Source organism: Antedon mediterranea, chromosome 7 (genome assembly GCF_964355755.1).
Source record: "Antedon mediterranea chromosome 7, ecAntMedi1.1, whole genome shotgun sequence".
Taxonomy (NCBI): Eukaryota; Metazoa; Echinodermata; class Crinoidea; order Comatulida; family Antedonidae; genus Antedon; species Antedon mediterranea.
In genome coordinates, this window is record NC_092676.1 from 722,557 (window position 1) to 744,357 (window position 21,801).

At 33.5% G+C, this 21,801-nt stretch overlaps 3 protein-coding genes across 3 annotated transcripts in view; all 3 read right to left on the reverse strand.

The window, feature by feature from the left end:
* The window catches only part of LOC140055333 (intermembrane lipid transfer protein VPS13A-like), a 76,614-nt gene extending 68,392 nt beyond the window's left edge, over positions 1 to 8,222 (reverse strand). The window contains exons 1-3 of the mRNA XM_072100648.1: positions 8,145 to 8,222; positions 4,593 to 4,807; positions 4,028 to 4,071 (exon numbers count right to left, since the gene is read on the reverse strand). Of these exons, the coding sequence (XP_071956749.1) occupies positions 4,028 to 4,071; positions 4,593 to 4,692 (144 nt within the window). The 5' untranslated portion in view covers positions 4,693 to 4,807; positions 8,145 to 8,222. The remainder of the gene's footprint in view (positions 1 to 4,027; positions 4,072 to 4,592; positions 4,808 to 8,144) is intronic.
* A 1,187-nt stretch (positions 8,223 to 9,409) lies between these two features.
* On the reverse strand, positions 9,410 to 10,564 carry LOC140054757 (cystatin-A2-like). The gene is made up of 3 exons (XM_072099841.1): positions 10,394 to 10,564; positions 9,943 to 10,044; positions 9,410 to 9,659 (listed from the first exon to the last, which is right to left on the reverse strand). The coding sequence occupies exons 1-3, from the start codon at positions 10,460 to 10,462 to the stop codon at positions 9,543 to 9,545; spliced, it is 288 nt and encodes a 95-aa protein (XP_071955942.1). The 5' UTR covers positions 10,463 to 10,564; the 3' UTR covers positions 9,410 to 9,542.
* A 203-nt stretch (positions 10,565 to 10,767) lies between these two features.
* LOC140054866 (uncharacterized) lies at positions 10,768 to 21,762 on the reverse strand. Its single transcript, XM_072099964.1, has 17 exons — positions 20,367 to 21,762; positions 17,309 to 18,523; positions 16,755 to 16,811; positions 16,137 to 16,664; positions 15,914 to 15,979; positions 15,734 to 15,793; positions 15,428 to 15,481; positions 14,975 to 15,022; positions 14,728 to 14,844; positions 14,124 to 14,597; positions 13,955 to 13,999; positions 13,516 to 13,655; positions 13,220 to 13,377; positions 12,786 to 13,027; positions 12,367 to 12,456; positions 12,065 to 12,141; positions 10,768 to 11,540 (listed from the first exon to the last, which is right to left on the reverse strand). The coding sequence occupies exons 1-17, from the start codon at positions 21,553 to 21,555 to the stop codon at positions 11,382 to 11,384; spliced, it is 4,719 nt and encodes a 1,572-aa protein (XP_071956065.1). The 5' UTR covers positions 21,556 to 21,762; the 3' UTR covers positions 10,768 to 11,381.
* Positions 21,763 to 21,801: the final 39 nt, after the last annotated feature.

The following is a 21,801-nucleotide window of genomic DNA, read 5'->3' on the forward strand; positions in this document are numbered from 1 at the left end:
GTTAATACACTAGATTCATCTCACACATACAGTAAGACTACTTGCCCCAAGTCTGTATGTTATTGTGTTTTTTATGTTAGCCCACCAGTCAACGTTTCGATTTTTGTCGCGAGTATTATATTTTGCGTATAGAATGCCATATCTGATTACGGGCAAAAACCTAGTCTATACTGAAATATACAGAGAGGAATACAGTGAGTTACAGCAGTACCTGTGGACCCCTTCCTTCACAACTAGCAAAATGATATACAGTGAGTTACAGCAGTACCTGTGGACCCCTTCCTTCACAACTAGCAAAATGATATACAGTGAGTTACCGCAGTACCTGTGGACCCCTTCCTTCACAACTAGCAAAATGATATACAGTGAGTTACCGCAGTACCTGTGGACCCCTTCCTTCACAACTAGCAAAATGATATACAGTGAGTTACCGCAGTACCTGTGGACCCCTTCCTTCACAACTAGCAAAATGATATACAGTGAGTTACAGCAGTACCTGTGGACCCCTTCCTTCACAACTAGCAAAATGATATACAGTGAGTTACAGCAGTACCTGTGGACCCCCTCCTTCACAACCAGCAAAATGATATACAGTGAGTTACAGCAGTACCTGTGGACCCCCTCCTCCACAACCAGCAAAATGATTACTTATTAACTAATAACACTCCATTGTGAGCATTAATGTTAATAAATGAACTATAGCCTTCAAATTGTAACATATTCATACACAAAACAATAGTTTACCTAAAATGAACAAATAAATTCCATTTTAGATTTAAATATTATACAGCAAAGCTTTAATTTTAAATTTCCATACAAACTGGTGATAATATCCAGTTGTCTTGAGTATAAACTTAAATGCATAATCTGAAAATGGGTCAAGGATTTACTGAGACATGTTTAATGTGTAGATAATGCTAAATACTGTACATCGCTGAGAACAGTGTATACAGCAGGCTCTAACGAGTGATTGGAAATAATATTATTATTAGCTTAATATACTGTTTATTGCATGTATTATACACAATATTTTTATGATGATGATTATGATGACTGATGATGATGATTATGATGACTGATGATGACTGATGATGATGATAATGATGACGACGATGATGTAATGTAATGTTGTAATGTTGTTTGATTTATATAGTGCTACAATCAATGATGATGATGATGATGACTGATGATGATGATGATGACGATAATGATGATGATAGTGATAATGATGATGAAGATGAATGATGATGGTGATGATAATGATGATTATGATGCATGATGATGATAGATGATAAATGTGATAATGATGATGATGATAATAAATGATGATGATGAAGATGATGATGAATGATGATGATGAATGATGATGAATGATGATGATGGTAATGATGATGAGAATGAAGATGATGATATATGATTCTGCATGATAAATATGATATTGATAATGATGATGAGTATTAAATTACGACACAGAAAAGATGTTGTTTGAATAGACTAATAAATACATTTATGAAAGAATAATAATGTTGATTAGGAATGATGGAATATAACAAAAAATAAAGTTATCAATATCAATAAAATTAACGATGGTTATGAAAAACAATGAATGAATAATGTTGATAAGGAATGATGGATTATAACAAAAAATGAGTTATCAATAAAAATAAAATTAACGATGGTTATAAAGAACAATGAATAATAATGTTGATAAAGCAGAAGATGTATCTCAATAAACAATGAAAATATCAATAAATATATAACGATAATTATGAAGAGTGAATACAGTAATAATTGTCGATAAAGGAGATGATGGATGATGAATCATAGCCATAAAAAGACGATGAAGTTTATCATTTTTTTTTTAACAGAGAAATCATTTAATGTTTATGATGATGAATAGGAATAAATTAGGTAGCAATAAGGACACCCACAGCAGTCCTTAAGGACACCCACAGCAGTCCTTAAGGAAGACATACAAAAACCTGAATATACTTAATCAAGAAAAAACAGCCAATATTCAATAATCTGTTATCAAAGGCCATACTTGCTGACAAGAACTCGTTACGCTTGACTTCCTTCACATGACATTAGCGGAAATTTAATCGAGGAAAGCTAGGTACAGTAATATGCAGTTTGTATCGAGCAGAATATAATAGACAGCAGATGGATCTGATGCAAGTGGAAAGGCAGATAATATCCCTGGTAATATGCAGTTGCATCCTGCAATAGACAGCAGATGGATCCATTTGGACATGTTAATAGTTCAATCATTTTATTTATCAACCTGATAAAATGTACTTTATGATGATAATATGATAAAAATGTTTATAGTTATCATCAGGTTTGATAAACCAATATATAATTGTTTCATTGAGATAATATCTTGATTGGTTATCAAATAATTGTATTGTAAGAATAAATATAAAGTAATTCATTCTAGGAATAAGTTTTAAATTAAACAATACAATGGTATGTAATGTAGTTTATCTATTTATTTTACAAGGAAATGAGAAGATTAATGTTAATACTAGCAGCATTGTGCAGGTCATGATGTACTAATGATATTATCAAATAGTTGAGCGAGGTCAACTAAATAATGCAAGAATGCATTAGCAACAGAAACTAGCAAGTACTTAAATTATAAATTGTGCTCTGCTTTTGTCTCAAGCACTTCTGTTCACGATTTGCATCAAGTCCAACATGCAGATTATTAAATAATATATTTCAACATTTTTTGCTGCAAAACATCCAATGATAGTTATTAACTATAAACTGTTTATGTTATGTTGATAAGTTGTTTATAAAATAAGTCAGGCATTTTGTTAAATGTGTAGGAGCATACTAGACATCATTAAATTGCCCCATGGGGCCTGCTTCCCCCATGGGGCCTGCTTCCCTCATGGGGGATTCCCTCATGGGGCCTGCTTCCCTCATGGGGCCTGCTTCCCCCCATGGGGCCTGCTTCTGCTGATAACATTTCAAAAGAATGGTTTACTGCGAAACCATTTTATAAAAGGATCGTGTTAATCTAAAAAGGGAAATTGTTTTTGAAACGATTTGTTAATAAATTTCCGAAAGGATTAATAAAAGATAATTTGAATTTGAAAACCGGTATTTGACAATCAAGACTAGAATCATTTGGGTTTATCAAACCATATTTACACATTGGTTCTGTTTCTGTGGAATTGTTTCTGAAAATGACGTTCTATCACAATACGATAGTTCTAAATTTATATTCTCTTTCTCAACAGAAAAGTGATAGTATAGTAATCCTATGGTAGTAGTGCAGTTTATGACTACATTTGATAGAAAAGTGATAGTATAGTAATCCTATGGTAGTAGTGCAGTTTATGACTACATTTGATAGAAAAGTGATAGTATAGTAATCCTATGGTAGTAGTGCAGTTTACATTTGATGTTATAAAGAAACCATACAAAGAATGTATTCATTATGTTAATTATTATGTTTAGTATAATTTACCATATTCTATATTTAATGTCACGTTTTATGATAAAAAAAACTACTACTACAATGTTTGGTTTAAAGACCAAATAGCTATTGATTGTTATTATCTGTGCATGAATACATACTGGATATTCATATATATTTCTTTGCATATTTGGTAGCTTTTTAAATAGAGTTTTAAATTGGAAATTTTTGTTATATTTCACTGGTTGTAATGTTCATAGTTTATGCGTCTAAAAAGTATTGTATGTTGTTTGTATGTAAAATTAGGTTACGGTGGCATGGTCACCATCCTGAAATGTTGTTAAATAATTAAATATTTTAAAATGTTATCAAAATAATTATATATTTAACTAAGGACTATCAGTTGCACAATAATTTATCCAATGTTGTCATTTAATTATTTTGTATTTCAATGATAATTAAAAAGATAATTTGAACAGACAAGCAGAGGTTTTTTTAACGGTTTATCAAACTTTGTTGTTCACGTACAGTACAGTATATGAAAATCATATTATATTCATAATCAGTGAATAAAATATGATGATACTGCTCACTTACCAGAGCTTCAGGTTTCAACTGCAAATCTTGTAAATTTAACTGACCTGGATAAGGACAAAGAATAACAGCATTAATAAGAAATATCATAGGTCATGTTCTAAATATAGTATATTGTATTGTCAAGCAGAGCATAATAATTTAAAAATACATTTTTACAAACATTATACATACAGCATAATTTGTATGTCTTACTATTTATAGCTTGATTTCCACAAGGATACAATGTAGGGATGGGACCACAGCGAAAGTAATTTTGACCAATCACAACCGTCATCCAGATTGGTCAAATTACTTGCATTCACACACATAGTACTGTATGTCATATTCATTATAATGTGAACAAAGCAACAGCTCTGTCCACACTATCAAACTACAGTATTTTGACAAAAAATGTGATGTGCCCAAATATGGTGGTGATATGCCCAAATATGGTAGTGATATGACATCATCGTGTAAATATATGGGCACATCGCATTTTGTTGTCATATAAAGTTTGATAGTGTGGACAGAGCTTTATAGTCATCTGACCATGTGAACAGGAATCACTGACAAATATGAAACTTACCACTAAAAAGGCCAACATCCAAGTTGTCTGTGTCTAAGTTCTCAATGTATTTATCCAAATACTTGTTGAGTAGACTTGCCACAATACTCTCAAGCACCATGTTGGAAGTTGCCCAGTGGATGGGCAAGTACTAGTCAACACAATGGTGGTCGTATCAGGCAAGTTCTTGCCTTGGATCTTACAATGGTATGGCCTACTTCATAGACAGACAATTCCTGAAAAATAATAACAAATGATGTCCTACTGTTTCAATTGTTAATAAATATGCTTTCAAGTGTTATTAATAATTAATGAAGTGATTATGGCCTGGACAGGTAAGAGAGCTATGATGTTTATTCTGGTACTGCATTTAATTGTGCTAGGCAGAGATTTCTTAGCCTTCCACCAATCTTAAATTGGTTCATTCCAATCCTATTGTTCTTTCATAATTAATAAAGTATTCTCAAGTACAACCTATTACAACCTTGGTGACAGTTCTAACAACTTCAATGGTACCCATCCTATGTTTATTCTTCTGTGTCTGTCCAGGGAGGTATTTATACCTACAGTATCTGGTCTGTCAGTGTTAAAAAAGGTAACTACTGTACACAGAGAACTGAAAATTAGTTAGCAGGGTGGATCCAGGATTTCTCAAATAGCGGAGTTGTCCTACAATAAATTAGTTTGTCAAAAATAGATATCAAAAGGTATTTCATGTGGCTATTTACACTTAAATACAGGATTTAATATTTGTAATGTTTTCACATGATGATGTCATATCACTAAACATATTTAAGCATTAGCACCACCATATATGGACACACCACATTTTTTTTAGTTTGATAGTGTAGACAAGGCTTTAGGGCCTGGCTTTTGGTAGATTGATTCCATTAGTAGAATAGCTACATTGGACCATGGAGTAAAGATTTACTCCATGATTGGACTGCATTATTTACTGTTTGTATGAACTATATAGGCCTACTGTACATGTCATTGCAAGTGTTGTTATTTAACTAAAGCACCTCATTACCTTTTAAAAATATAAATAAACTGGTAGCCATTAAAGAATATTTATGGACTAATACTTTATCCTCTAAAGTTACATAATTATCTTATGTATTACCATGTTTAGTGTCACACTATATTCTGTAACAAACATAAGCCTACAATAATAATTATTAAATAAGATTTTGGTACTTTGTACTTCAAATTTATAAATATTTCCATTGTAAATGAACAGCACATAACTGTACACATAATCTACAATAACATGCAAACTGAAAGTAATCTAGTTTCTCTTGGTGCATTTATAAAATCAAATTTAATACAAAATTAAAAACCTGACGTAATGCTTCGCTGGACAAGTATGCAGATGAATGTACAATTAATTTCCTTTTGATGGAAGGCTACTGTATACAAAATGAAAAATGTTATAATAATCTCCAAGACTACAGTATCAAGATATTACTGACAGTTATTAATAAATTGAAATATTGCATTTTGCATTTTTACAATTTATCTTTTGAGTAAACAAAATAATTAAACAACTCCCTGTTTCAACCATTTCAAAGAATAAAACACCACAATAAGATTTTAAGGAAGGAAAAAGGAAAGGAGTGTTTTGTATGATCTTTATACATAACTACTTCTAATTCATGTTTGTTTTAAAACAGATCTACAGTAGTACAGTTTGAGCTGCTAGATCCTAGATTTACAATTCCAGCCAGAGAATGCATTATAAACTGCAGTCAGTACCTCCTAATATTAATAAGAATTGGGGTTAATGTCCTTAAAATGCATGAGATTCCATGAGAAGTATGGAGGCCTTTGGACCATACTTGGTAAGTTTAATTCCGTTCATCCGCTTGATGATGATGATGATAATGATGACGATGATAATGGCGATGATGATGATAATGATGATAATGATGATGATGATGATGACAATGATGATAATGATGATGATGATGATGATGATGATGATGATGATAATGATAATGATAATGGTGCACGTGATGGTAGCATTAAATTATGCTAGTACTGTAAGTCCTTTAATGTTTTCATTTCTAAATTAAGATCTTTAATTTACATCAAATATGTACATCTACGCACAATACATTACACAGTTAGCATGAATTAAAGACCGTTTTTCTGTACCAATCAATCAAGCAATCAATTAAACACTTGAAGCGGATAGCCTGCTTATAGTGTGCGATAGCCTGCTTATAGTGTGCGATAGCCTGCTTATAGTGTGCGATAGCCTGCTTATAGTGTGCGATAGCCTGCTTATAGTGTGCGATAGCCTGCTTATAGTGTGCGATAGCCTGCTTATAGTGTGCGATAGCCTGCTTATAGTGTGCGATAGCCTGCTTATAGTGTGCGTCCTCATACACTAACATCACTTTAATTTGAAAATACATTAACGAATAAAATTCCCATTTAATTCTACAGTGGGCAGTTGTCGAGAAAAAAAAAATTCCCAAATGCAATAAGCTCAGGCAGTCATAATGTTAAAATGCTATGGTGTTGACTAAAGCTCAACAGTGGACTGATAGTGTTGCAGCTACATAAATTAAATTGGATGAGTGATAACCAATCGGTTTGGTGTTTTTATCTCCAATTTTGTCCCATTTCTGCTGCTAAGAAATTGGGTGTAATTTATTCATACAAAAACTGGCCTTTAATACTACGGTACAGTGTATGTGAAGAAGAAGAATGACTTTTCCTGGCCACATTCACCCACCATTAATGTGCTCTACAAAACATTACTTTTGATATTACATTATTTTGTGTTTCTGTACTACAATAATGTATAATGATAAGTAAACATAATTGCATCATAATTATCAGATAATTAGCAAACTCAAATTTCAAAGGTCAAGTGATGGAAGATGATAAACAGAAGACTTAATAAACAACTAGAGTGGTGTTAAGTATAAACATGATAAGTGTTATGTTTTAATAGTCAGTGACATTTAGCATAAAAGGATTTTATTATTCCTAAACTTGACTAAAAAATGTTGGACAGCCTAATAATATATTGAGTAATATGCTAGTTTTTACAAACATTTACACAATTGGAAAAAACAATAGCAAAACAAAAATTTTTTTTTGTAAATAAATTTTAATATTTTAATATAATGAAAACTGGACAGGACAGGATTCGAACCCTACCTTTACTACTATGCCTATACCATTATCATGTTACATTTTTGTATCATCATGTTTTCCTTTTAAACAAAAATAAAGGGACCCTAAAAACAAGTCTTACCTAGGACTTGGGTGGCTTTCTGAAATAGGCTAGGCAACTGAGGCAACCTGTACATGCTTGGCCTAGGTAGGCTATTCGTTACCTAAAAACCCCAAAGCCACTTGCCGATATGCTTCGTCCTTGCTGATATCAGATCAGCAGAGCATGCTATGCATAGCGAGGAGAGGAGGAACCTTCACTTCTCAGAGCGACAATAATGACAATCGTTTCGCATATATCAATTAACGATCACAAAATTCCATTTGAAAATACAATATCATGACACTGGTTTAATAAAAAAGTAAAGGTAAATAAATACTCACCTACTATTTTAAAGAAATGTCTAAATATAAAAAGAATATATTGTCAACCAAGCAGGCAGCTGTCATTGATGGTTAAGTAATGTTGACTTTAGCGGTGTTTACAGGTTTAAGCGCCTGCGCGAAAGGAAAAGAGGCGGAGCCTTATTAATATTCATGAGCCTCAATATAAAATAAGACATTAATTATTAATGTTATGGACGCTGTAATTTCCGATATTATTCGGTCTATGTGTATTCTGTAGTACTTTTATCTAAATGCAATTAGAAAATTAATCCAGATTTTAAGATTAGATCTTTACAGCAAAAGTTGAATCCTCTTATTTATCCATTTCTTAGTGTTAATATCTTCATCTTAAATAATATAATAACATATTTTCATCAACACCATTGTATTATCATTTTTGTTTACCAATAATATATGGACAAATTTTCATGCAAAACAGAATTGAAATATGAAAAATATAAAACCCATCAACTATTATTTATTTGTTTATATTTTATTCACATATATACAAAAATAGTCTAAAATAATATGCCTAAATAGATTTTTTCTAATTTTACAATAATAACAAAGATTTGTAATGTTCACTTTGAAAAAGGAAGATTAAAAGACTTTGATTGGCCAATTTGCAGTTTTAATAAAGTTATTCACTTAAGTTGAAAAAAATTAATGTTTTCACTTATAAAAAGACAAAATAAATGGTTAAATTCAACCAAAAACCAGTTGAATTTGACTATTTTTTGCATTAAATTACACCTAGCGCACATGCAATATATATTTTAAAGTTTTACTGTTGATGGATGTTTTAATTAATGTTTTTAAATTGTAAATTTGTTCTATGTATGATGTAATTATGAATGTTTTACCATATTTTTCTGTCGAGGAAAACAATTTTTCCATGTACAATTTATTTTATATGGAACGAATAAAGATTTGATTTGATTTGATTTGATTTGACCTTTTTCAAGTAAATAATTATTTTTTCCAATCCAATTTTTGGTCAAAGTGAATAATTATTATAGCAAGCAAGTTCATTATTCAGTAACGAGAGCAACTGAGTAAACGCCCTCTACAAGTATGAGAAATCTCGGGTTATTCAGAAGTAAGCTAGTTCATCAGATTCAGTTTTGTTATCTTGGAAAGTGACGAATGAGACGTCTCCTTGGAACGGCTTGTATAAACGCATGTGAACATAATTAGAACCAGTATTCACCTGGAAAAAAAAAAATTAATGTAAGTTAAGTTAAATGTATGTTGAAAAATGACAAAAATGTGATGTGCCTTTTCCAATCCAATTTTTGGTCAAAGTGAATAATTATTATAGCAAGCAAGTTCATTATTCAGTAACGAGAGCAACTGAGTAAACGCCCTCTACAAGTATGAGAAATCTCGGGTTATTCAGAAGTAAGCTAGTTCATCAGATTCAGTTTTGTTATCTTGGAAAGTGACGAATGAGACGTCTCCTTGGAACGGCTTGTATAAACGCATGTGAACATAATTAGAACCAGTATTCACCTGGAAAAAAAAAAATTAATGTAAGTTAAGTTAAATGTATGTTGAAAAATGACAAAAATGTGATGTGCCTATATAATGGATTACTGTATTTGGCCACATTTTTTTTGTCACAAAGTTTGATAGTGTAGACAGAGCTTTACAACTAGAACAAGGGTTGAATTGAGAAGCAACATAAATTTTTAAGGATAAATTTGTTAGTTAAAATGTTACATTTTTAGTTGTTAGAAATACAGTAGGCCTAACTGAACACATCAATTTGCATAACATATCCAAATGCATGTACCTTGACAAAATAGTTGACTCCATTTACCAGCTGAGTTGCATATACCTTTGCCTCATATTTTTCAAACGATCGGCCCACTTCCTTTTCAGCCTCCTCGCGTACCTTTTTATAAAATAAATAAAAAAACCATTTTATTATTAAAATTATTACAATTTTAGATATATTTAATAATATGCAAAGGCCTAGCCACACTTATAATATAGGCGTGTAGGTGCAAAAGTGCATTACTTACGAGTCTAGGCCTAGGGCCTACTTACTACATCAGATACGATTACTCTAACCACAGTACCTGCTATACTATACTACTAGCCTATATACAGACTATTTACTACTACTAGTAGGCCTAGCCTAGGCCTACTACTAGTACAGTACTACTATATAGGTAGGCCTAGCCTAGCCTACTAGTAGCCTAGCTGGTAACTGTGTAGGCTTCATACTCTATATGTCTCACCTTGTCAATAAAACCCTGTATTTCTGCTGTTGCCACTTCTGCACCTTTCATACCACCACACAAAGCCATCTTATTATGCGATATTTAAATTAAAAGGAATGTTTATCTTGGATTTTTTTGGCCACAGCTGATTTAAAAAACCCCAAAAAATACAATACTCATCACGTGCCAAAACTTGTACAAAAAGAGGGCGGCATTATTATTCAAATCATGGTGAGAGGGAAGAGTAAAGTGTGTATTAAAATAATCTGATATATACTGCATATTATTTGAGTGTAGCTAGTTAGTTTGTGTGGGGTACTCAAGTGGCCGACTATACAGTATTTTTTTAATTTTCGATGATGACACTAACACATAGTTTTATCACACAAAAAAACATTTGTTAACGTTTATTCTTTTGTTCAAATCCAATAAATTATCACTTAATTATACATAAAACAAACAAATTTGTTAAAAACAGGATCCCAAGTATGATTGATAATACTATCTAACACATACGAAAGTCGTATAGGTATAATATTGATGAAACACTAACTTGGTAAAACCACACTGAACATTTCAAAGTATACAAAAACACACTTCCAACGAACATCCTATTTTCTTTATATAGCACATTAGTCCCTTATTTACAGCATAGGAGCTACTGTATAAAAATTATATTTTTATCACTCCATGTTTACAGTAAGTACAGCATATATACTGTATAATCTTATTTCTGCCGATTCAATTTGGCAGATCATTTAAACAAAAAAACAGACTGTATGTACTACATAGGCTGTAGATTATTTACATACATGTGAGATGGACACAAAATTGACTGAGGTAGTTCAAAACATTTATGATAACCAAACTTGTTTCTCTTATAAAATATAATGGTATTAAAAAGTAAAGCCAGCTGCCTACATCACAACACCTAGCATGTGTGTCTGAGTGGGTTGACTGGATAAACCAACATTTTTCATCACTATCAACTACAGTATATGATATTTTAGCTTTTTTGTTCAAAATTTTCATTATTTGGGATGTATGTAAATGAGACGGCCTGACTTCCACCATTATCTGAAGGCCGTATCAACTTAAAATAAACTTGTTTAGGTTCCGTAATGTTACCATCTTTGTAAGGAGGAGTCGTGCACACAATAGCAACCTGAAAAAGACAAAAATAGAAGCATTTCAATAAACGTGACACAGAGTAAAACATTGAATTTGTGGTGACCTATGACCTATTACCTTCTTGATTACTGTACTTGCTTGATGGGTCATAGAAAAGCTTACAATATATCATGTAAACCACATACAAAGAATTCATAATAAATAACTCATGCTGTCTGGACCACAAACAGATAAGCCTGGAGGGTTCTTAAGCTTTTTCTACATTATCAAACTAGTTTGACAAAAATGGTGTGATGTGTCCAAATATGGTAGTGATATGCTTAAATATGCTAGTGGTATGACATCATCATGTCCATATATGGGCACATCAAATGTTTTTGTCACATAAAGTGTGATAGTGTGAACAGAGCTTTAAATTGTAATGTTTACATGCACTATACATGACACGTGAATCTTGTGCTGTAAGTTTGTTTAAAAAACATGTTATGTACCAATATAGTTATATTTCACAAGAAAAACAATACATCATTTTATAAAATGAAAAAAAAAATAGTTTACCCGACGGTGAATATCCGATGGATTAACTTGAGCAAATTCTGACCAATCAGCATCAAAGAACTTCACAGCTATATCATCTAATTTTTGAAAAAAATTAATAAACTCTTATAAACCTTTTATTAAACTGTTATATATTTTTAAAATTAACTTTCACACGTTGAATTATATATATGATATTTTACTGTCATGTTTGTTTGTATTCATGAAATTTGCATTGTTGACACATAAAATCACAGTAAATTATAAATATATAAACACAAGAATAGTTTTCTGATTCTATTTGTATGACTGAGTATCAATACCTCTTTGTATTTTGCTACACAGGATAAACACTTTATCTCCGCCACGAGCAAAACCTGTACGGCGATCAATCTGTATCACTGCTGGGTAATCTAATTGCAACACAAAATGATAAAAAAATTAACTTTATATAAATAATAAACAGAAAGACATTCTAAACCTACCACAAAAAAAAATGACTAAATGCATGATAAAGTCAAAATCTGAACTTTTGAAATAATGTGTCTCAATTCCTCATATATGCAGACAACTGTATTTGGCCTAGGTTTAAATATTAGCTCTGTCAGCCTAATAAAAGATGAGATTGAAACGAGTTGTTCTGTTTATTAAGTGTATTTCAATAGAAGCTTCAGAATAATGTATATAAATGTTACTACTTTTAAATTAAAAAAAGTAAATTATATAAAGTAAAAAAACTCACTTTTATCAAATATAGGCTGACTAACAACCGGAGCGAGAGGCACAGTTTCACCGGCCTCCTGAACCAGGTACACTTGAAAGCACAGACACACAACGGTGAGGTCAAACAGTCCGATAAGTTTCTTTCGGTCAGTAGTGGTCAGTTGAAAGTTTTTGAATGGGTTAACACCCTGATTGAGACGTACCAACAAAGCACTGAATATCTCATCTTGCTTTATACGCTGAACGCCAAGATGTTCAAATCTAAACAGAATATGACAATATATTTAATTCAATTCAAAATCCACAATTATTCAGTAGGTAGGAAAAATAAATTAATAAGGTGGAATGGTACTTTATTAGCAGTACCAGCTTCTTTTCAATTTGTACTTGGACAAAAAAATAAGTAAAACAATTATTAGTGCTTGTAAGACAATTAAGTACTAAATAACATACTTGATTGGCTGGCCTGCATTTGGCACAAACTTCTTACAGATTCCATTTTCACAGTCTTTACCCACAAGGCCATATGGATGTGGAATAGGCTTTGATGTTCCAGTCTCATTTGTAACCAGAGATACAACTACTCTTACGCTGCCTGTGTAGTTATTAACCTGTAAGGTTAGTGACAGTTTAGAAAACAAAAAAAAATGGCAGAGGTAAAAACTACAGTAAAGAAATTGACAGAAAAATGGATGTGAGAAAGCTTTAATGATGGAAAAAGACAACAATTTTATAAAAGTATAACAAACCTGGATTGTTGGAAAACTTTTATTTTTTGAGATTGACTTTTCCTCATATTGAACTTTCACCTTATAGAACCTGAAGTCCCTCTGTTTTGGTTCTTCTATAATCTCAGTAAACGGTTCTTCCTCTGAACAAAGCAAGTTACCTGTAAATTTATCATAAGTCAATGTAATATTAAAAACAATTACTGCTATTATATTATTACTTATGACTGAACAGTGGCCATATTGTATTCACCATTAACAGTTAGGCTAAGTGAAATACCTTTAGAATAAAAACTCTGCTGACCCAAGTGACATGTACATATTACTACTGTATATGATTCAATTAATCAAGGATGTGTATTACTAGTACCTGTATAATTAACTAAAATTGACAGAAATTCATGATACATTGTTGTAACTATAAAAGTTTGTTATTTAGGGTACAATAAAAACTTCTCACCAAATTCTGATTTTACAGGCAGGAATACCAAATTTTGAGATGATTCTGAAAATAGAAACATGGTACTTAAATGGGCTGAGTAAACTCATTAGCTTTGGACTAGTGAAATAAAAATGTCAACCAAGTCGACAACCAATGACCTAACTGGGCCACTGGGACATCATCTTACCATCAGATTCAACTTCACGTTTCACATTTAACAGTTTCTCCTGTACAGGTGATTCCTGGGCAACAGGCAGGCAATGTATAGGTCGTTTCTGGGCAACAGGCAGGCATTGCGTAGGTGGTTGCTGGGCAACAGGAAGGTAATCCATAGATGGTTGCTGGGCAACAGGCAGCCAATCCATAGGTTGTTGCTGGGCAACAGGCAGAAAATCCATAGGTGGTTGCTGGGCAACAGGCAGGCAATGCGTAGGTGGTTGCTGGGCAACAGGCAGGAAATCTGTAGGTGGTTGTTGGGCAACAGGCAGACAATGTGTAGGTGGTTGCTGGGCAACAGGCAGACAATGTGCAGCTGTTTGTTGGACTGGCAGTTCACAAGTTGGCTGTCCATGTGTAGATGGCTCATTGGTGTATGGTGTTCTACAGGGAGGTTGTTGGGGAGATCCAGCTGTTTGTCCTGATGGCATCTCTTTATTTAAATCTGCAAAAGAAAAAAGTGTTAAACCTATACTGCCTCCCCCTAAAGTCTTGTCTTCTCTACTAGCATTGCAAACTATCAACTATTTACAACTATCTACAATTGCCACTATTACTAATATCATTAACATTACCGTTATTAACTGCTATGTCGTCATCATCATAATCAACATCATCATTATCATCATAATCACTATAATCAGACGAGTCTTCAGATGCTGATGATCCAATTACTAAATCATTTGAAGATTCTGTTTAAAAATAAATTAGCAAAAAAGATTGAAAATATATCAAATATATTCTTTATATTATTAATAACTGAACTACAACTATGCTTATCTATCAAGCATGTGCTTATGTTGCTTAGCTCACAAAACATACCGTGGTCTAGCTTTGCCTTCTTTGATAATTCTGAACTTTGAACTTTACCTACAAAATGAGAAAAAGTCATTAAAGCGTAATTCCTACTTTCTAATTAACACACGTATTTTGTATATTTCATTGCATATCATTTGAAAACCTTTGTGCTCAATGCAACATCATGATTTAGTCATCAAGATATTATAGATTGGCTAGAGGGCAGACTCTTGACTGGGAAGTGATTCCAATAGGATGAGTAGTGCATGATTGTATAGGAGGTGTGACTGGTGTATCAATTGGTCGTATTGTATCATATTGTTGGTTCCCTCTAAACGAAGTATAACTTATTAACTATTTTAGTAAGAGTAGAGTTCACCCTCTAGTCAATCAGTAATATCTCAATTGATTCAGGTCACATGTGGGCTTGTATTTGGGAATTTGCCTAGATACAGTAAAATCGGTTAGTAATCTTACGTTTTACGGATGTCTTCACCATCTGGTTAAATTTAGTGCTTTCATTAGGATCTTCTGAAATAAAATTATGTAAATATATATATATCGGGAGATTCCAGCATTTATCGGTATACTCCAGAATTTATCGGGAAACTCCAGCATTTATCGGGAAACTCCAGCATTTATCGGGAAACTCCAGCATTTATCGGGAAACTCCAGCAAATATCAGGAGATTACAGAATTTTTGGGAGACTCCAGCATTCATCAGGAGAGGGAGGTGTGGTCCTTAAAATGTACATTTACTAAATGACAATGACAACAACTTACTTGACATAACTTGGTCCGAGTTACTTGTCATTGATGTTGTAGATGATTCGTCTCTGTTGTCTAACGAAAAAAAAAATATATATATCAGAAAAAATTGGGGGACATTTATTGAGAGGGGGAGGTCTGGTTCTGGATATCCTTAAAAATAAGAAAGAATGTATTTAACAAAAGGCAACTTACTTGGCATAACTTCACCTGAGTTACTTTTCGTTGATGTTGTTGCTAAAGACGACGTTTCGCTGTTGCCTACCAAAAAATAAACATACTAGTCTAATTAAAATATTTGCAGAATAGATACCGGTTTCCTGCTCTTCAAGTCCAAACTACACTTAACAATTCCAAACTACTCAATAATAAATTTAATCCTGGCGAGTAAACTGGAGCAAAGAAAACAATGTTATACCTTTTGTTAGAGCTTCCACTGCAAGTGGAACCTGAAGCGTTTTCAATTTCTCAATGAATGATTCCATTTTCCCCTCACAAATGACCCGCCTATGTTCAAGATCCATGATCAGGTTCCACACATCAACATACTCTTTAACAGGATCATTGTAACACTCACTGATTTTAGCCACATCAGCCTGTCGCAACACCATTCCAAGCATCACCACTTGTTGGCGATGACAGCTAAACTTTGATAATACAATGTCACGAACATTCGGGCATGATGGAATCAGCCGCTTAAGTTTTTCCACTAAGCCAAACTGCTTGGTTGCCTTTATGGTGTCGTATATCAGAGTGAGGTTACTGGGACTAAGATCTCCTGAGTCTATCAATAGATTCAGCAATTCAATCATTTTAGTAGCATTATCCAGCTCAAAGTTGCTTGCCACGTGGTCTTGGTACAACACTTTTAGCCAGTTGATATATGGACGTCGATCATACCACAGCGAAACCTCTGATAAAACATTCTTAAATTGTTCATCTGTTACTATAACAAGAAAAAAAAGTGATAATATAAAAATTTGTTTTCTTTTTCTGGGATGACAGTGTTTTTACGGAATAATTTAGAGTAACTTACCTGTTGTACCATGGTCCAGCTTTGCCTTCTTTGATAATTCTGAACTTTGAACTTTACCTACAAAATAAGGAAAGAAAGGTCAAGAAAGGTTCAAAAGATTTATATATTTTTAAGTAACAAATGTAATTTTATATTTTTATTTTTGTTTTAATTTATTCTATTTAATTGCCCTAAATGATTCGGAAACCTTTTTAGCTAAATGAAAAATCATTGCTTAGTTAATAATTTTTTTTTCCAATCTGAGACGGGAGTATCTACAGAGGAATTCAGATCTAAAACCCAGACCGCCATATTCTATTATAACATCTAAATACATTCTTGTCATTTGATTCATTGAAACATACATGTCAAGTTTGAAACACTGTAATTTCCAAAATGTCCCAACCGGGTAACCCCCTGCATCCACCTTATCAATCACTTTTATTTTAAGATTAACAGTACTTTACTTTTTTTTTGTCAATAAATCTTACACTTACAGGAAATTACATGAAAATTGAACTGTTGTACTGACAAACTTTACATTACATCGCAAGATTTAAATTTGATTCACTTACAATCAACTTCTGTTTGTGAACTGATCCTTTTAGAAAGATTACCCGAAATACCATCATTTGATGACGCAACGACTTCTGTAACTTTGTTAATTTTTGGAGCTATTGTTGTTGTAGAACTCGACACAACCTTCATCTTTGGATTGTTATCAGGGATATGTAAAATAAACATCGGCCTGCTTGTTTGAAAGGTATATGGCATAACCGATGATGATGTTCCTGTAACCGGCATAATGTGGCGGTTTGGAAATTCTGCCTCATGAAGTATTGTGCAAGTTGTAGCTTTCAGACTGTGATTTGTGTATTTTTTTAAGCATCCAGCTTTTTCAGAAATCGTTTTCATCTTGCTTCCAAGCGTATTCACACCCAACGGCGCATCGATGTACCACGGAGTTCCGTCGTTTGGCGCCGCAAATCTCGGACGCTGCCACATACATTTCATGTCTGGGTTTAACACTTTTTTTAATGCGAGGAAACTCGAGACGGGGCACCTATTTGAACCGGGAATTTCGTGCATATGTCCGCTACAGTCCTTATTAGGATCATTCTTACATCTAGATTTGGTCATGTTGTCACGATGCACAATGTAACGAAGATTTTTATCATCGACTTCAACAAAGAAATCGGAAATTGACATGCCTCGAAGGTTCTCTCTTCCACAGTTACCAAAGCGTATCATAATATCAATAAAAACTTTATTTTGCAGTCCCTCAGGTGTGGTAAGATCCAAAGAGTCAAGTATTTTCTTCATGTCATCTTCAGTCACTGCTTGTTTGTGTCGCACGCCACCTTTGCCGAGTTTTTTAAGCTTAACAAGCATGGCTTTATATGTTTTATCACTTTCTTTGAAGACCCAACTTTGAGTGATATCCACACATTTTTCAGCCATAAAGTGTCGGCCTAGCCCATATCGAATTGCATGCATCGTTTTTCTCGTGTACAATTCCCCATTATCTCTGCGTAGACCTCCATAGAAGCGACTCAAAAAACAATCAAGTTCTGTCGTATCTAGGCTTTCTACGTCCGCTAAAGTTGTACTTACAGCAATAGCAAAGGCTTCTAGCCTACTGACTGCATATTTGATTTGTTTTTTAGTGTTTGACGATTCTGGTGCATCATCATGTAATCTAGCAATGTCTTCGTCGCTCAAAAGAGCAAAATTGCAACCGGATTCCGCCATTGTTGTTCGTTCGCGTTCAGCGATTGCATATAGCGAAATTCAACGGCGGCCATATATACCATAATAATTGAACGCTTGATGACGTAGCCTAGGCCTCCAGGTTCATTTGCGTATTTATTGAATACCATGTGACCCACAATCATCCAACCAAATGCAGAGTTTCAAGTTTCTCAGATAAATTAAGTAATGTTGATAACAATTAAATAATTCAAAGACATTTTATACGCCCAACAAAAGCCAAATAAAGATAGAACAATTATCGGGACAATTGAAGTAAAAAACAAAGATAAAACTGGCGGGATTGCCTAATTAATAATACCTGTACAATAATTGTTATCTTAACAATGAAATAATGCGGAATAAATTATTTTTATGAAGATGAAGAATTATTTTGTGGCTTTTTGACTTTGTGGTGCAGCATCGCAACACGACCGCAACAGCACAACGACCACCACGTGCTGCAGCTCTGAGACGATCGGGGAAAACCCTGGAATCATGAGCGACTACCACGTGCTGCTGCAGCTGAGACGCGTACGATCGGGGAAAACCCCGAAATCAGCGGTCATCTTAACAACTCATAACCACCGGATATTCGCCCGATTATGATACCAGCCAGAATAACAAATCTACCAGACGACTGGGTACTAGTAATTAGGAATTGCTTATAATTAATCATTGATGTGAAAGGCTTTGAATTAAAATTCTTTCATAAACCGGTAAAATGAATATACTGTAGGCCTACTGTAGTTTATTGCAGCTCCTCGCCATCATAATTCCATATAGGCCTACAGAAGGTATATCCGCATCCGTTACGTCTCGTGTGTATACTATATTGCGTTCTTGGAAATGAAATACACCATTGTTTTGTTGAATTTTGAAAAATAATATTTATCATTATGTTTTTATATGTAAAAACTAATTAGATAGATGTGGCAGAGATAAATCTGTTTAGCTGGCCACCCACAAATCTCTATTACTCTACTAATAATCATTAATTAAACCAATAATAATTAATGCATACATTATATTATTATTATGACAAGAATCTACTTAGGTGTGTTACATAAAATACTGTACCAATATTAGCTGTGTAAAATAACGTTTGACTAATAAGGAATTCCATTTTTTAAGAGAGAAAAATTTGACTATTGCACATGAAAATAATTATTAAAAGCGTATTGTCCCAAGATTAATAAAATCAGACTTTGGAAATGCCATTGTGTAGTTGTATTAAGTTAATTTGAATCACTTCATCAAAAAAAAAAAAATGATTTCACTTTATCATAAAATAACAAAATAATTGGTTAAATAAAAAAGCCATTATTTCAGGCAGAACATTTTTTTTCAGGTAAATTTGTTTGCGTGTATAACTATTATCTGACATTAAAATGGAATTTAAATAAAGATGTTGTACTAAACATAAAAAAAGAACAAAACCAGCAGATTTAGACACAGAGTCCAATTTGGAATGATTGGCATAAATAATAAAGATGTATGGTTCCCCTGACAAAAATTGTTTTACATTTTTGTTGTTGAATATGCCATTTTAATGTTACATAATAGTTATCCACCTTGACCAAAAATTGGATGTAAACAAAATTGATTTACCTGAAAAAAACTGTAATTTAAAGCAAAAAATGGTTAAATTGGTTGACAGCCAATGGATTTTTGTTTGAATTCAACCATTTAATGTTTTTTTATAAGTGAAAACATTATTTGTTTTCTTTTTTTTTCAATGGAAGTGATTAACAAGTTATTAAAACTACAAAAATATATATATATAACATATCCAAAGACTGATTTAATTAATCTTAATTTTTCATGTTTTTTGTGGACAATACATCTTTAACATATAAATGAAGCAATTTTTGTAAAAGTGACCTATGACTCTACTTCTGTTAACATGATCCATGTTGTTTACATCCTGGTGAGTTGATTGAGAAGTTTCTAATGTTGTTGTTGGTGTGAGGTAGCTTGGTCCTGCTGTTGGTGTGAGGTAGCTTGGTCCTGCTGTTGGTGTGCGGTAACATGGTCCTGCTGTTGGACTAATGGTACAGACTGGTGTACTGCTAGCACTGTTATTGAATTTGTCCGACAGACACAAACTCATACTCCGTTGAACGTAGTGTTTAATACTGGCTTCAGATTTGTGCCCAGAAATGGACATGATGTGCCTTGGTGCAAATCCTTCGTTACCCAATGCATGAATCGTTGTAGCCCGCAGGCAACTGTTAGTATATATTTTAGATGTTCCGGCTTCACGACAAATATTATGCATTTTTGCTCCTAATGTGTTTTTACCCAACGGCATATTATTGTACCATACCACATTATTATCCAAAACAGTATTTTTAGGCCGCTGCCAAAATGTGTCGTTTGCTGGATCAAGGTGTGAGGTGTACTTGCAGTAGGCAGCTACAGGGCAGTCTGGCAGGCAGGTTTCATACATTCTTCCGGAGTCATCTTTAGTCTGAGCAAAGTATACATATCTCTGATTTGTTGAGGAATCAGAAGTCATGGCAAAATCAGTTTTTAAGAAACTACGCAGATTTCTCCTACTACTAAGACTGTTGTTGCATAAATGAAGCATAAGATCAACAAACACTTTATTTTGGAGTCCCCTCGGCGTGTTCACGTTCAACGCAGAAGAGGCTTTTATTTTTAAAAAGTCCTCTTTAGAAATTGGGTCTTTCGGTGACCCACATCCTTTCCCAGACAATTTAATTTGCATAAGGACCGTTTGATACATCTCATTAGCTTGCTTAAATTGTGAATCATTTACAATGTCAATTGTCTTCACCTTTTTAAAGTGTTTCTGTAGTCCGTAGCGTAGAGTTATCATCGATCGTTTAGCATACAATTCACCGTTTGATCTCTTCACCTCGCCGAAGAATGACCGTAGAAACGCGTTGAGCTGGGGTGCTGTGAACTTTTCAATGCACGCAACTGACGATCCCTTAGCCTTACAATATTCATTGAGTATATTGACCGAGGAAGTCACAACATGTTTTGTAGACAGAGAGTCCTTTTCGTCTAAGCCTAATTCTTCTTCATCATTTGAAGCAGCCATTTTCAAACAGCTTATTCCTGGGCTGTCCACTCCTTTCTCACAATAATCAATTTTAGATCGATCGTCCAGGCCACTTTCAAGAAAACTCGCGGAAGGGAGACCAGTCACTATTCCAACAAAATTTCCCTAACGGGGAGACTCATATAACGTTTTGGATTCTGACCACCAATCACGTTCGAGTATTTACACAGGGGGTCGTGAGAAAACTACGGAGTCTATAAAGGGACATGCATAAATAAAAAAATA

What these genes read in the sequence shown, in the direction of transcription:
- LOC140054757 (XM_072099841.1), bottom strand. Translation starts at nt 10,462, where the DNA reads ATGGCTTTGTGTGGTGGTATGAAAGGTGCAGAAGTGGCAACAGCAGAA. An exon ending in TACAGGGTTTTATTGACAAG is followed by an intron (nt 10,045 to 10,393) that starts GTGAGACATATA and finishes TTTTATAAAAAG; the next exon opens with GTACGCGAGGAGGCTGAAAA. An exon ending in GAGTCAACTATTTTGTCAAG is followed by an intron (nt 9,660 to 9,942) that starts GTACATGCATTT and finishes TTTTTTTTCCAG; the next exon opens with GTGAATACTGGTTCTAATTA.
- LOC140054866 (XM_072099964.1), bottom strand. Translation starts at nt 21,555, where the DNA reads ATGGCTGCTTCAAATGATGAAGAAGAATTAGGCTTAGACGAAAAGGAC. An exon ending in ACGTGAAGTTGAATCTGATG is followed by an intron (nt 14,000 to 14,123) that starts GTAAGATGATGT and finishes TTCTATTTTCAG; the next exon opens with AATCATCTCAAAATTTGGTA. An exon ending in CATCGGATATTCACCGTCGG is followed by an intron (nt 11,541 to 12,064) that starts GTAAACTATTTT and finishes TGTCTTTTTCAG; the next exon opens with GTTGCTATTGTGTGCACGAC.